Source organism: Tauraco erythrolophus, chromosome 2 (assembly GCF_009769465.1).
Source record: "Tauraco erythrolophus isolate bTauEry1 chromosome 2, bTauEry1.pri, whole genome shotgun sequence".
Taxonomy (NCBI): domain Eukaryota; kingdom Metazoa; phylum Chordata; class Aves; order Musophagiformes; family Musophagidae; genus Tauraco; species Tauraco erythrolophus.
This window is the reverse complement of record NC_141466.1, coordinates 86,837,878-86,850,706: the sequence shown is the minus strand read 5'-3', so window position 1 is coordinate 86,850,706 and position 12,829 is coordinate 86,837,878. Positions and strand designations below refer to the sequence as shown.

The window sequence follows — 12,829 nt, the reverse complement described above, 5'->3', positions numbered from 1 at the left end:
AACTGGTTTTGCTAATAGGGCCAGGGAAGGTCTGGGTTTGGTGGGACAAGGTGATCTAGTGAAAGTGTGATAGTGTCAGCTGCAGTTCTTTTAGTATTTTTATTTTCTTAAATATTTTCCTTTGGAAAACCTAATGCTCATCTCAGTAGGTGTCCTCTATATATCTAGTATTCTGCACTAGAGTAGCATGCATGTGGCAGGCCTGGATTGTTAGAATACCAAAAGTATCTTACAAAAATGTGTATATCTATAGCGTCACACTTGCCTTTGGCCATCTTACCAGGTGCATGCTGAAGAGTTGTCTGTGTGTGCCTGTAAGCATGTAGAAAGCTGGAATTATCACTGGTGATGGTTCAGCTTTTAGCTAACACGTGTGTGCACACACATATTCCTAAACTTCCTGCATGGTAGCGGGTTGGTTTATAACTTAAAAAAAAAAAAAGAAAAAATAGTGTATTTGTTCTCCAATAGGTAACAGTTTTGATTTTTAGTTTCTTAAAACTAAATATTTGGGTTTTAAGAAGGAAAGTTTGATGGTTGTTTTCAATGAAAGCCCCCAGTGTTTTAATGAAAAGTGGTATCTTCCCATGCAAGTTCCTATTTAATCAAAATGGCTTTTATTGAAAACAAAAAACCCTCCATCAGCTAATTTAAAAACCTATATGCAGTCCAATTTATAGCTCTTATGTAGAAATGTCTGGTTTTAATCAGCATGCTCATTTCTGTCACCTAACTCTGTGACCCCGTTTTGTTAGGAAGGAATGATCTTTGAAATGTCTTTAGCAGCTCTCTAGGCAAAACTAGCAGGACTGTTTCATGAGGATGCGAGATACGGTGCAGTGAAGGCAGGTGCAATCTCAGGGTACTTGCCAAGTCAAGTGATCAGTGCAATCAGTTTAGAAGATCTGGACCAAAGTGAAATAAGACAACCCATGTGTACCCCTTCTCCAAAATGTCTGGTTTACTTTAGATTAAGACAGCCTAAGAGGATGCAATCTCAATACCTGTTTTGCATAGAAGGTAAGAAACTCAATGGCACTCGGCAGAACAGCTTGGTGCTCCCGTTTTACAATGGTATCCTTGTCCACAGACAGGCTCTGGGGAGTCTCTGCTCCCCTGGCTTGTTCCAACAAGAACCTTCCATTACATGAAAAACACACAGCTGTTTTCAAAGTTTGTCAGCTTTTTTAAAAAACAAATGTGCAATTCATACTTTTACCTTGTAAAAAAAATAATTAAGTAGACTTATCTTCTCAATGTGTCATTTTCCTGTAGATTCTGTTTATCTTTCACTCTGCCTTTCCAGTCTTTCCTCTTATCTGTCCTGTCCAATGCATTAGCCCCTTACCTCATTCCATCTTTCACTTGTGTCCATTTTTTCCTCCACTTTATATTTCTAGTTCTGTGCCATCCCTTCTCAGTTTAGCCGCTCCCCTCCTGTGCAACCTTTTTATTTGTCTTCCTCTTCATACGGCTTCTCTCTCATCTGTCCCCCTGATCTCCCTAGCAATCCATGCTGTTGCTCTTCTAGGCTTTTCCACTCTCTTGAGCTCACCTAAAGCCATTGCCTCCCCACAGCTTGCATTCACTTCTCCTGTACTTACCCTCCTCTCCATTCCCTAGTCAAATTTTGCTGCTTCTAGGCCCGGTGCCTCTCTTCTGGTCTATCTTACCCATCTCTCCCACCTTCTCAGACTGTTTGTTCTGCAGAGCAGTTTCTGTCCTGCTCTGTTGAGTTGATCAACCTGCCTGGCTGGCTCCAGTCTGTGCTCCATGGTTGCCTAAGACCTGTGCTGAGTGAGCAAGCCTTGCTTTTCCCCTGAGCCTGCTCAGCTCATCACCTGCTGAGCCCAGAGAGCCCTGCCAGGTCCCCGGGGCTTGGGAGGTCTGGTGCAGGGTCGCCTCTCTGTGCAACAGCACGCAGCAGTATGAGGGTCGCAGCAAGTAGATGGTGATTTTTTTGCTGCTCCTCAACCGTAAAAAGGAGTATTTACATGATAATTTGACTTGTGTCATGTGACTTAGCTGGAAAAGAGAAATGATAAAAATTTCAGAGGTAAGTTTAAATAAATAAAAAAACAACCAGGAGAGAGTGCAGCTAATCTAGAAAGGGCTTTCAGACAACTACCCTCAGATAATATGAACGGGCAAGATTGCTGCATAAAATAAAGCAGTGGGTGATCAGAATAAATCAGACTCAGATTCCACACTGATGGAAAAAAAAAAAACCTAAACACAAAACCCAAACCACAAAGCAAACTCAAAACTTTATTAATTGTGTAATTATTGTGCTTTAGATCTGAGAAATTAGATTATTCTTACTGGAATCCAAGATCCCGAGGAAACAGAGGGATTCTGCTCTGCTCTCAAACCAAGCTGTTACTTAAAGCGACCTGAACTGAATTTCCTACTTGACTATTTTCTGAAGCCTATATGTTTATGAGATAGTAAAGTTGAGCTGTGTACATGTATAATTAAGCAGCCCTGCTCGTCTCCGTCGGTGTGCAGGAGTGGGCATGGCGGCTGTGGCTCCTGTCGCTGCGAGGTGTCTCCTGCACCTCGGACTGGTGCTATAGGAAAGAAGAGATTCAATCTGAAATTTTTAAGCTAGGGAGAGGTAGTTCAAAGGCAGTTATGGTTAAGAGCAAGTATGCTTTGTTTTCTAGCCTAGTCAGAATGTGCTGTTTGCTAAAATAAATTACTGTCATTACTGGCAGCTCCCCACAGAAAGACTGGATTTTAGGAATGAGAAAGCCTCTAATTTGTTTACAGCCTTGCAATTACAAATATGCTTTAACAAAATAACATCTTCGAACAGATCTGAATAAACATTATTCCCACATTGAAGTGGTTGTTCAAAAAAGAAAAAGCGTCTGTGTGTGGGAATACAGAGCAAGTCAAGCTATGCGCCAGTTGTTTTGAGGGAGGAGGTTGGTCGTGTTTGTTTTTTGTTCTTTTAACCTTGCAAACCGCCTAATTGGCAAAAGCCTGTAATAGATGCCCAGTCCAAATGAGCACGAAATGCACCCCACAAAGGTGTTTATTAGGCAGTGTGAGAAACTTGGCAAATTCCTGGAAAGCTGGATATTCAGACCTGCGTGTAAGAAAGCTGATGTTTTGCAGAATTTGGAGAAGAGGGGAAATGTGCTTGTCAGAACAGTCTGGCGAGTGAAGGAAAGCCATGAGTGGCTCTTTTGTTACGGGTGCTCCCTCGTGGAACTTGTGAGTTCTGTGGAAACTGGAAAGGTATGGTCCTGACCATGTGAGCCTTTGCCAGTAGACAGCTCGGTAAAATGCAGTACAAGAAAATTAAAGCCGTGCTTTACACTACCAAGGATGCCAGATTTAATGTGTTAAAATACAGGACAGGTTTTTTTTAAGAGCTGCTCTTGCCACCCCACCTCTTCTAGATTGTGAGAAAGCACCACTGACACTGTTGCTAAAAATGACTTTCAGGCCAGCGTCCTTTCAGTTTTGAACAAAACTTGCACCACCCACGTAATGAAAGCCCTTTGAAGGACAACTGCAAATTTTCTTCAGTCTCTGAGAAGGGTAAGGAAAGCTGCATTTATTGGCTGCTTTGGGTCCCTCTGACCATGTCTGGAGCGGAATAAAAGCAGCCATGCATCATATTTATGCAGGGCAAACACTCATGTATGTCCCCTCTGGCACAGCTGGCCCATAATCTAGGACAGGCACCGTTATCACCCAGGGAGCGAAGCCTGCCATGGGAGTGGTGGGGACTGACGTGGGAGAACCTAAACCAGGACTGCATGGCCTGAATTTAGATGTTTTGCAGGCCCTTTTTAGTAAAGGTACTCATCGTTCTGGGCAGTGCACAAACCACAACCTTGAGTGAGTTCTTCTGGATCCCAAGCAATTACCCTTCTCCTATAAAAAAAACTAAAACATACTCCTGTGGGTATTTTTAGATTCCTTGTTGTTGTTTTTTTTTCCCCCTTGCCTGTGAGAAAGAGGGCTATCACCTGCCATATAATCATGGGGAAAAGAGATCTTGTGCACTGAGTCACCAGCCCAAATGACAGCTGTGATGGTAGGTGACAGTAGGGGTGTTTGCTGGCAGGCAGGTTGCACCTAGGACGCACCACCCTGCCAGGTGCTACCGCTGCTTTTGGAGGGGCTGTGTGCCATCCCTGACTCTCATGCCAGAGAGGGACCATATGGCATTTGATGCCCCTCTTTGGATGGGAAGAAATGAGGTGTGGAACTCGATTCTCTAAATCTGATACTAGATGTGTAAGGCTTGGCAGGTTGGGATTTTAAAATTTCAGTCTTCAAATCAAAGAGGTAATAGTGTGTTTGATGGTAAGGCTGACGTTTGTAAAGAAACTATGAGGTTATTTGAGGTCTGTATTCTGACATAATTGTTAGGTATGATGATTAGACTACTTACCTGGGACCTCAAAAACCTTGATTTTATTCTGAACTCTGTTGCTGACCTAGGAGATTGTTTTGAACAAGCCACTTCTGTCTACTTGTCCTGTAGCAGCTACTGTGAATACTGCTGTTTTTTTTCTTATCGCTTCAGGATTAATGCGGTGATCCTGATTAATGGATAATCCTGTGTGATTCCTCAGTGCCCATGTTGAACTTTTGTATCAATTCTTGGACTGTGTCAGGTTCCCTGGACACTCCCATTGTTTGGTGGGTGACCAGCTTTAATGTCAGATTTTTCTTGTAATGTTTTTGTAGCATAAGAGGCAAATTTGTGTTAAGAATAAAGTACATAAGCTAGGTGTTTCTGCTAAAGCAGTCGGTGAAGAAAAGGGTTGGGAATGTCCTTAGGATATATTGTCTAGAGATATGAATGGGACAGGTCACAGCTTGTAGAGCTTTTGTTTCATGCTGGTGCTAACAAGAGCATAGAGTGATTTGAAATCAATTATCTATGCGGCTGAAGGGGCAACAATATATTTTAAAGTGAAACTTTCTGTTTTGGAGCATAGTGTTGTGAAAGGAAGTAGATTCTGTAGTGGAGCAATTAATGAACAGAAGAGACTCAGCCTTAATTAGCTTAATTCTGCTTGACCAGATTTCAAAACAGATGGCATTTGAAATTACAACAACAGTGGCATTTTAATTTACAGGAGTGAGTTGTGGAGATTGGGATAGGGACGTACTAGTAAAAGACAAGGAAGAACATCTGGGAGACTCTGGAGAAAGGGCACAAAATCGTAAAAATATTTTACAGAAAAGTTACAGAGCAATCAAATTTCATTCTAACTACTTAATAATAAGACGACTTTAAAGTTGAGATACATCGACAGTTGGTTATTGTGATTACTATAGGTACAAAGGTGGCTCCATTTCAACTGTAAAACTGTTTTCAGCCTCCTTATGGACCAAAGGCTTATCTACAAAGATGATTTAGGATACCTAAAATCTGTTCCACAAGTGGAAAAACTTACACGGCAAAGAAAATTTTGGTAGTGTAACTGCGTTTAAATGAGGATCTCAGTTGTCAGCATTGGGATATTTTATTTTTAGGTAATGTTGCTATGCTGTACAACCTTTGGTGCCGATAAAAGTGTTTACAGGAAGTATCTTATACCTATATGGGATATATGAGAAGTGTTTATCTTGGTAACAATTTTCCCAGGATAGCTAAAGGATGTATCTTGCGCTTAAGCAAAACGTGAAAATGAGGTACAGACCAAAACTTGGTTGGTTGTGCAGGACTCTTCTGACACTCTTCCTCAAGCCTGACTTAGCCATGAATCCTGACAGTTAAGCCTCTCAAACCTGAGTCATGTGGCATATAATTTCCAGATAAATTATGAAGTTACTTGCGGAGCCTGGGTCTGAGCTTGAGGCTCCTGTGAGCCCAGCTGTGTGTACACCAGAGATGAGTGGAGCAGTGGTTTGGGGTAAGTGGCTCTGGTAGGAGGCTACAGGGAAGGTGCAGGTACACAGGCGTGTCGTGCTTTTTACTCTTCCCTTGCTCTTGGAGATGGTTTTTCCTAGTAACTTGAGCTTTGCCAGCACGTTTCCACGCAAGGAGCGTTTGGTGACGTAGAGCCGATGACGTACCCTGGCAGAACACTCCTAGTCTAGACACCTCTATCTCCATTTAAATACTGAAAGTGTAAGTCACTCAGAAGAAAATGAGTAGTAATAGTGAAAAGCAGTCACAAATGCATCATGGCCCACCTTTCCAATGCTGGAAGTACTCATCACCATGGTGTTGTCTGTTTGGCATATAAAGCATATAAGAAGCAGTAAGTTTGTGTTTTTATTATTATGACTCTTTACCGCGGCAAGGAAAAGTCTGCAAGGCTTGTGGTTTGGAATGGAGAAGAGAGGCATTTTCTAAAACCACTAGATAACCAAATTAAAAAATCTCTTTAATTGTTCCAGCCCTAGAGCTAGTTTTGGGCAATATGGGACCAATTAGATTATTAAAACCACAGTTTCTGATCTCTATCAATTATTCTTAAAGCTCCAACAGCCCAAGCCTTTAGGAAGGTGATTTCGATTAGGTGCCTGTGGCTCCGTCACCTCCTGCAGGTACAGTTACATCATTAAGGAGATGCTTCAGTAATGCCACAGTTAAATAAGGCACAGTTTCTGCATAAAGTGGAGTTCAAATCTTTAATTAGGAAATGAAAAAAGTGTTGTCTGCTCCCCTCCCCAAGTTTTTTTTTTCCCTAGATGGAAGGAAGTAGGTCTGGAAGACCTATGGAATTTTGTCTCCATGCACAACAGATCCGAAAGATTTCTCTAAACCAAACTTATGCTCATTTTATTGATTGCACAAGAAGTCAGGATCCTTGATAGTCGTGTGCCACAGAAAGAGAACAGGAGAGTCAGAACATTGGCGTTGTTGTAGTGAGATTTTTTTTTTTTTTTTTCCCCCCTCCCGGTGGAAGGTGGAGGAACGCTGCTGTTCCAAGCAAGAGTTAACGTGTTGTCTGTATCTCCGCTGCCCATTGCCTCTCGCTTCTGGTGGCCTGGCTGGTGAGCATCTGTGCCTCAGTGAGGCTGTTCAGGCTTGGTGCTGCTTGTTGTGTTTCACATTGAGGGCTGAGACCTGCTGGGACAAGATGTGGTGGTGCTACTAGGGTTGTTTGTATGCTTCTGGATCCCACCCCCCTTCCCCCCAAAAGTAAGCGTGAAGTGTCTGCGGTGAAAAGTAGTCGTGTGCGAGTGTCTGAGGCTTTAGGGTATTAGAGGGGTGTGTCTTGTGAATTGAAAGTGATGTCGAGATGTCTCAACTCCTGAAGGTAGGTAGGTTTGTAGAAGCAGTGTGTTATGAGATCAGCTGATATGGTTGGAGGAAAACAAGAGACATGATCTGAAAGGTCTGCATAACCAAAAGCTTGTTTGCTTTTTTCGTCAGTTGGCCTAATAAAAGATATTATGTCTCTCTACAAGCCTTGAATCTGTTTTATCCTTAGATTATCTTAGCTATGACACCACTATGTCTTGACTGATGACTCTTGCATTTTAGGATGGTAATTGTATTGGTAGGAAATATGGTTTAACAAGTGGAATTTTTTGTAGGGGGAACTTCTGTGGCTTTTTCCTTGATATTTGAATTAAAGGCGTTTAAACAGCAGATATTGCAAGAAATCTGAATAAGTACGTTTCAATACACCTTGTTTTGTGCAAGAAGCTACAGGACTCACTGAAGCATCTCCAGCAAGCACCACAAAACCCTTTTTTTCTTTTTTTTTCTTTTTCATTTAAAGCATTTAATTGTGCTACTGCTCATGGTGGTGATAGTCACTTAGTTGCACTTTAAAATCCTAACATAATATTTTTAGTTTACAGTCAAAGCACAGTTGCAAAATGCTTCACTCTTCAACACAAATGTTAGTAACTAAGAGAGACTATTGCTTAAAAGTTGTGCACTTATTAAGTAAAGGACACACGTGTAGAGAGGCAATATAAATATAATTGCTACTCAAATTGGTATTCAAAGTAGTAGAAATTGGACAAGTCCATAATATATATTTTAAAATCTACAGTTTAATATTTTCCAAGGATAGGAAAATGTACTGTGAAATTGTTCAGCCAGTTTGTCCTTTGTCCTGAGGCAGGTGTGTGGCCGGTGGGGAAGAGAGATTAGGCAGCTACCTGCTTTCTAGTCCAAGAGCCCTGTTTCCTTTGAAAGTGTTGCTTTCCCTTTTGTAAAAGGGGAATGGGCCAGTGCTTCTGCTTTTCCGCTGCCAGTATACACAGCTTGGGAACAAATTACGGCCCCCAGGGAAGCAGCCTCTTACCATTCTAAGTTAGGGAGAGATTGCTTCCCTCTAAAGCAATAGGAGAAGCAAAGCAGAAATTCTCTCTCGTTTGTCCTTTGCTTCACACAGGCTGTTCTTGAAACAACCCATTCATGCAGCCTCCTTGAGTCAAGAGTACCTCCTCATCCAGACGTCTGTGATTGTATTGCTTTAAGTAATTTTCATGTTTTCCATAAATCTAGTAATTACTGCAGCATTCTAGCTTTTCTCTTTTAGATGCTCTTGTTGAGTAGTTAATGAACGAAACTCTTGACAGTCATCTGCAGAGAGTGGCTCCACTTCACTGCCTTGTTTTCCAGATAGCCAGATGACGGAGAGAAAAGAAGAAATGGTGGGAACAGAAAAGCACTGTGAGCAACTTCCTAAACAGGAAAGATCAGATGTACAAAGCCAAGATCGTGCTAGTACTAGTCCGGTGCTACCAGAGTCTGCCAAATTTGCAGCACTGTAAGGCCAGTTTACTTTACAATTTTGTACTTCAAAGATATGATGTAAGCTGTTTTGTTTCACTGAGTAGAAATGACATAAACTTTTAATTAACCTCTCTTTCTTTTTGTTTTATTGAGAACAAGAAAAAAGTTCCTCATAGTAGTTTTGAAACATTTTTGTGTCAAGTTACCAGGGCAACAGGCAAAGGCAGATAATCTACCGGGTAACTTCTCAGCAAGACAGTTCTGTCTTGCAAGTAATAAGTGGACCTGAGGCGTCTGTGCAAGATGAGCTGTCCGTGGATGCAATGCACGTGTTCATAGATGAAAATGGTGAGTTTCTGTAGTTGGAATAATTACAATGGTTGAAGAAATTTCTAAAGAAACTTTAAATGCCCTGGAAGGATATTTCTCTTGTCTGTTACCAATTGCGTGTTTTCTGTGTGCGTGAAAAGGGCTTAGTAAATTAAAGTCAGATCAGCAATAACTAGAGTTTTTGAAACCCACCAGCGACCATCGCAGACCTGAGGCTTACACAGTGCATGAAGTTTATCTTCCAAACATCATCCTCAAAAAATGCTGACTAGGCCAGAATACTACTTCAGTCATTGCATAAGAACCCCTGGTGCTTTCGGCCTAGTGAGGAGTTTTGCACTGACCTGGATGGGCAAAACGTTCCTCCTTTTTACTGTTTTGTTCTTCAGCTGGCTCGGACTGAACTCTCTCTTGACAGTGCGGTGGTTGCTGTTGTTGGGAGTTGTGGTCTGCTACCCCTTTCAAGAGAATTAATTAGCATCCTAGTCTTGCCCCATGCCAATGTTTGATATGCTGCTGCTCTGCAGCTGTTACTGGAGACTGAAGATGTAATGTACTTGGTGTTGGTGGTGTGTTTGAACTCCATGTAGTGCCTTGTGAGGTACTGGCCCATAACTCTGGAAGGCAGCTGTCCTGAAAGCCGTGTTTTCCTTGAAACTGCCTTCAAAACCAGCATGAAATGAGTGCTTGTGGTAGCTGGGTTCGTGACCTCAGAGATGCTTTGGTTTTCTGCTGGTTCCTCATGGCCCTGCTTGCAGCCCTGCAGCTCCTGAGGTGCTGTGGGGCTAAGGACAGCAGCTGCCAGTCAGGCAGATGGCATCACCTCGGGGTCAATGAGCAGCGAGCCTTCGCTTTTTGCTGCATATGCAAGGAGGGAGTAGCAGTGGCTATGCTTTTAGCAGAATTTTTCCCTGCTTTGTACCTCCTGACCTCACCTTTGGAAACTGAAAGGAGAAAAAAAAATCTGGTGATTTCACATTTTACAGTGAATTTATATCGATAGATAGGCTTTGCCTTTACATACCTTTTAAATTTTCACTGTAACTTCTGTGTTTTGATTTGTCTCAGGCTTTCAGTTGTTCAACTGCCTGAAGTCTCAAATAAGCCTAGTGCACAGATTGAAAACTGTATTGATAAACGTGCTTATCCTAAAATGTATTTTTTATAAACTTTGTGTGTAAAACAAATGATCATATCACTGAACTGATTTTTTTCCCTCTGTATTTTCTAAAGGGGAAATTAGATCCTGTTATTTAAAGGCTGGCTGTCAGAAGGAAGGAAATTTTCGACATCAGCTATCGAATTGTGATTGTATTTCAAATGCTCAGTAAGTAAGCCCTTGGTTTTAGAAATGTTCCAAGTTTTCCTTTCTAGAAGCTATAAAACTGATTGTAGCTGTGAAACGTGCATGCAAAGAGGAGTGCTGGAGAATAAATGTGCTGACCTCTTCTAGAGACGTCAAAGCATGCATTTTTTGTTTTTCACTAAAACAGTGACTACTTTTTAAGAATGTAAGGAAAAGTGAAAGAGAAAACCAGAAATATCCAGTGTGCTTTGATGGCTTTCTGGGAATAGCCAAAGTCAAGTGTGGTGATTATAAATAAGATTGTAAATAAAACAAAGTAAGCGGGACTGTTACCAACTCTTCTCTCAACCCTGTCTTGCTTGCTTCCCCTGCCAGTTGGGTCCTTTGTAGATTTTTAGTGCTGTGTCAGTATCAGCCAGTGGCACTGCTTCCTGTAAATTCTGACAGCAGAGCCTTTCACCTTGCATGAAATCTCTAATGATGGTATGCCACTCTGAAAAGGTATCTGAACAATTCTCTTTTTTCAAACGTCTTTTTGGAGTGATCTGCATAAATCCCATATTCGTTATTGTGGTTTCCACGCTCTCCTATGTTATCTGTTTTTTTGCATATCTGTAAAAAGAATTTTAACTATTCATAAGTAATTTTATTAAATAACTTTGGTTTTCATACTGTTATACAGCATTTGGAAAAGTTGAGTGGGGGGTTATAAGGGTCACTGTTAATGTTAAATATTGTTCTTCAGGAGTTTGGCTTTCAGTGGAGACTTTTGAAAAGCTTGGGATCGTTTTAAGAGCAGTGTTAGCATTTTAGATAGAATGCTGTTACGAGGGACATGAGAACAATGCTTTTAATAGTCAGTGGGTGAAGATTAAGAAAAAAAAATAATTCGAGTTCATCTACAGTAGAAATCTTCTGTCTTTACCAGGTTGAAGTTTTTTTATTTTAATAGAGTTCAGTTTTGATGTAAAACCAAACATTTTACTTTGGGACTATTTAACTCTTGCAGCTCTCTTCGTTTCACCTTGCACAGAATACTCCCCTCCTCCTCCATCATATAAGTATGAACTTGAGTCTGTCCTAAATTCAGAAATAGTTTACTGTCCCCTGACATTTATCAATTAATCTTTTTTTATCAAAAGCAGAACAATTTTTCCTTCTCATATAACAAGTCCTTCTGAATCTGTCTTTGCTACATGCTTACATGACACCTCTGTCTTCCTGTACTATGTTATTATTTTTTTGTTCGTGGCTTGCAGACCTGTAGGATTGTGAATTATTTTTAAGGGGTCTGCTAAACGTTGTTGACAAAAGCAAGTTCAGATAGTCTTTGCAGCCATTTCCATGCATTTAATTTCTAAAGATCAGCACCTTTGCTGGAAATCTCAGAGTACAGAAACAGTTCAGACTGGGGAACAGAACAAATTAGCAAAGACTAGTGGGTTCCCAGGACTGTTTCTGTATAGGAGTCAATGGGAAGACAGAACACAAGAGCTTTTCTGAGAACAGAGCAGCATGAAGGAAAGTACAAAGCAGAAGTTCACATGAAAAACAAGGAAAGAGGACAAGGAACCATGAAGCGTGCTCAAGCTGGTTTTTGCAAGGGCAGTCTGTAATATGTTTAGGCCAGAGAGATTAGTGAGGGCTGTTTGTTCAATGTGCAGTTTCTACCGTCTGTGCATATATTGGAGGGTAGCACAGGAAGGAAAGAGTTCTTGTTTTTTCTTCAGGTGTTCACCAGCAAGTAATTTTGTATTTAGATAATATAGAACACTTAGAGCATATGGAAAATAGAAGGGCAAATCTGTTTTAAAGACAGTTCAGGAATGAGGTAGCTTTCATTTCCCCTAGCCCCACCTGCAGGCATGCACATCGCTTGTGTCAGATTAGTTTCTTATCCATGGTTAAAGATAAGTCAAATAATCACAGTTATTAACTAATCATCTTCTTACTACTGAAGAAAAAGGCAAATAGAATAATATAAAGCACAAGGTGTAAACAATGATCGCTTCAGTTGCAGTCTCTTCTGTATGTCTGTGGAGAACTCTTGACAGAAATCATTCCCTTGAGGGTGGGCCCTCCTCTGGTGGAGTAGTCTGTACCAACAGAGATGCTGCTGTTATGAAAGGACATTGGAAAGTACCTCTGAGATACCCTTGGCTTATCTCCCAGTCCATCAGAAAGTTAACTAAGGAGAAAATGATAACTCTGACAGTACTTCTTCGTGAATATTTGAGACAGTGCAGAAACAACAGCTTTAGATTTGGTGTCTGAATCCATTGATGAGCCATCCAAATTAGATTTTATGAGGTCAAAGGATGCAGGAGAAAATTAATGCCTGGACAGAAAAGGTGGCATCCTTCTTGAATAGAAGGGATAGGATTTTGATCTTGGGGAGCCCAGATTTCAGAATCTAGAATAAGCTTATGAAGAACGATAGATAGGTCTTCAGTAGATGTGTATAAGCTCTTAAAACACTTCTCACTGATCATGCTTGCTTTATAGTGTTAAGA

General features: G+C 41.1%; 1 protein-coding gene across 2 annotated transcripts in view; it reads left to right on the top strand.

The window, feature by feature from the left end:
• PCNX2 (pecanex 2) overlaps window positions 1-12,829 on the top strand; it is a 152,441-nt gene that overhangs the window by 13,907 nt on the left and 125,705 nt on the right. The window contains exons 6-9 of one of the 2 annotated variants that reach the window (XM_086627483.1): window positions 1,711-1,730; window positions 8,524-8,714; window positions 8,883-9,028; window positions 10,244-10,337. In XM_086627483.1, coding sequence (XP_086483609.1) covers window positions 1,711-1,730; window positions 8,524-8,714; window positions 8,883-9,028; window positions 10,244-10,337 — 451 coding nt within the window. The remainder of the gene's footprint in view (window positions 1-1,710; window positions 1,731-8,523; window positions 8,715-8,882; window positions 9,029-10,243; window positions 10,338-12,829) is intronic. The other variant, XM_086627478.1, reaches the window with a different exon arrangement.